A 2,390-nucleotide genomic window follows, 5' to 3' on the forward strand; every position below is an offset into this window, starting at 1 on the left:
TTATATAGGCCTATGTCGAGATAATTACTGTGCACAGGTAACTGCATGCCCCGAAGTCAGGCGGTGACAAAAGCCTCAAATTTAATTCAGTATTGCGCTCTGCGCAGTACGTTGAGTTAATTTCCGGTTCCTGTGATAGATCATAATCGTGTATGCCTTTACGATTACGATATGTATTATTTTTAAAACTCGTACATGTCCCACATGGAGTTATAAAATAATCATCGTTCGAACTTCAATCCTATGCAAGTCCATGAGTACATTGTCTGAGGTGACTAGTACTTCAGCTTCAATGTTTGTCTTTTCTGTTTTAAACAATACTTTCTATTCCATCATCCATACTTGATTACGAATGAACATTCAGTTATTGTTTGCTATACGCTGTATGACATTTGTCTTTGTAAAAGACGTTTCTCTTTGTCAATGACGATAGATATATCGTTCTCAATCGATTGACTCTCCTCATTCAAGGGGCATATCTGTTGGATATGCGCTGCAGGATCTTAGATAGAGCCATTCCTCAACAACTTGTTGCCGGGTCTTGTAATCCGTGGCTAAGCAAAACATTGGCGGCTGGTCCAAGACAATGGGTTTGGGCTTTTTCGGTAGTTTTTCCTCCAGACCTACGACAGGAGGCGGTTCCTCTACCACCGGCGGTGGGGGCGCTTCCTCCACGGGAGGGGGTTCCGGGGATTTCTTCTTCTTTTTCTTTCCTTTCACCTTTGCGTTGCCGCTTTTGCTCCTCGAACTCCCCGGGAAATTTTTCTTTTTCCCACCAGACTTCGGCGACTTGGCCCGATTCCCTCTTGGGCTAATCGCCTTCGTACTGACAAGTTTTTCCTTAAAAGTCACTTTCTTACTATCAGTCGTACTCGAGTTGTCGTCTGTGTCACCGCTCTTCAAAATTGTCTTTCCCGCCTTTTTCCTGGACACGCTACTGACGTCTGAATTTGCATCCGAGGTATCCCCTTTTCCTTTCTTCCCTTTTCCCTTGCCCTTGCCTTTGCCTCCTTTTCCGCTCGATTTTCCTTTCTTCCCCTTACCTTTGGAAGTCGTTGACATTGTGGACAGAGTTTCTAATTTCGTCAACGCCTCGTCTCGCGCTTTTTCAACTTCGCTTAGCTGAGCCTTGATCACTTCCGTTTCCGCGCGCGCGAACGCCAGGAGTTCCTCGGCTTCCTTCCGCGCTCTCGCCTCCTCGATCAACCTAAGTTTCTCCTCTTCCCTCTCCCGTTTTTCCCGCTCGATGGCCTCAATCCTCGCCCTCTCTTCGGCTTCCTTCCTCGCTTTCTCCTCAGCTTCCTGTCTCTCCTTCTCCTCGATGGCCTTCTGCTTCCAATACTCTTCCGGCGCCTCCTCCTTCTCTTTGTCCGTGAAGGCTTCCCGAACAGAGAACGGTCTCAAGTTGTCCTTACTGGCAATCTGCACACGATGCAAGTCTTTTCCGATCGCGGGGTGCGGTGACGTCACCGGACCCATCGCGTTGGCGACGGCGTACTTATCCAGAGTTCCTCTTACAAAGTACGTGTCGAATCGTTCGTTCTTCTGCACGAGTGCGGACGTGCAGCGCGTGGGTCTGACATTGAGGTATCGTCTGCTGTCAAAGAATCTCATCGACTCGCGATTCGCTCCCGCTCCCGAGCTGAAGGAACTCAAATCGTGAACAGACACTGATCGATTGCTCTTCGGGGTGCCGACGTTGTTGTTCGAGTCTCTCTGCGTCGGTAAGGCCTCGGTCGCTGCCCCTTCCTCGGCAAACTGCACCGTTCTCTCGAACAGACATTTTCCGAGCTCGCGCTGGAACTCCGATTCCAGGTCGCGCACGCGCGGGATCAGAAAGTTGGAGTCAACTATGTATCCCCGGGATTCGGAGGGGTGAATCTGTGAGTTCCCGAGCGGTATCGTGGTATTCCAGCTTGCGCGAAGTCCTCTACCGATACGCGCACTGACGCTCCGGGGTCTTCGTGTCGTCGCTGCGGTAGACATGTTTTCCTAACTGCCTCTCTGCGAACTGTAATTCTTGTCCCTTGCTATGAAGATAAAGTGCGGGATAAGTGGCAATATCAGATAAGCGTAGTTGTAAGTATGTTTACATAGTCAACGATGAAGTCTCTTTCACTATCTTTCAAAAGGCTTAACAAAGTGAACAGCAGTGTTTGCAGTGGCAGTTCATTGATGACGTAACGCGGTATATCGTAGAGATGCACATAATTGCTTAGCAAGGAGCAGTCGAAGCCCGTAGTCCTTGTACCCGCTTTTATAAGGACATCACCAAACAGAAGGAACGCAGAGCAAATAGTAACGGGGGAATCTCGCGGCATTCGTACAATCGCGTCTTGCATACGGTTGTTTGTCTTCGCAGTAAAACGCAGATCCTTCAGAACAAAACA

The 2,390-nt window shown here is 48.9% G+C and overlaps 1 protein-coding gene across 1 annotated transcript; it reads right to left on the minus strand.

Annotated features, from left to right (window-relative positions):
• Positions 1-462: 462 nt before the first annotated feature.
• On the minus strand, positions 463-1,986 carry LOC140234503 (uncharacterized). Its single transcript, XM_072314544.1, has one exon. It carries the CDS (start codon positions 1,984-1,986, stop codon positions 463-465), a length of 1,524 nt encoding a protein of 507 aa, XP_072170645.1.
• Positions 1,987-2,390: the final 404 nt, after the last annotated feature.

This window comes from Diadema setosum, chromosome 10, assembly GCF_964275005.1.
Source record: "Diadema setosum chromosome 10, eeDiaSeto1, whole genome shotgun sequence".
Lineage (NCBI taxonomy): Eukaryota > Metazoa > Echinodermata > Echinoidea > Diadematoida > Diadematidae > Diadema > Diadema setosum.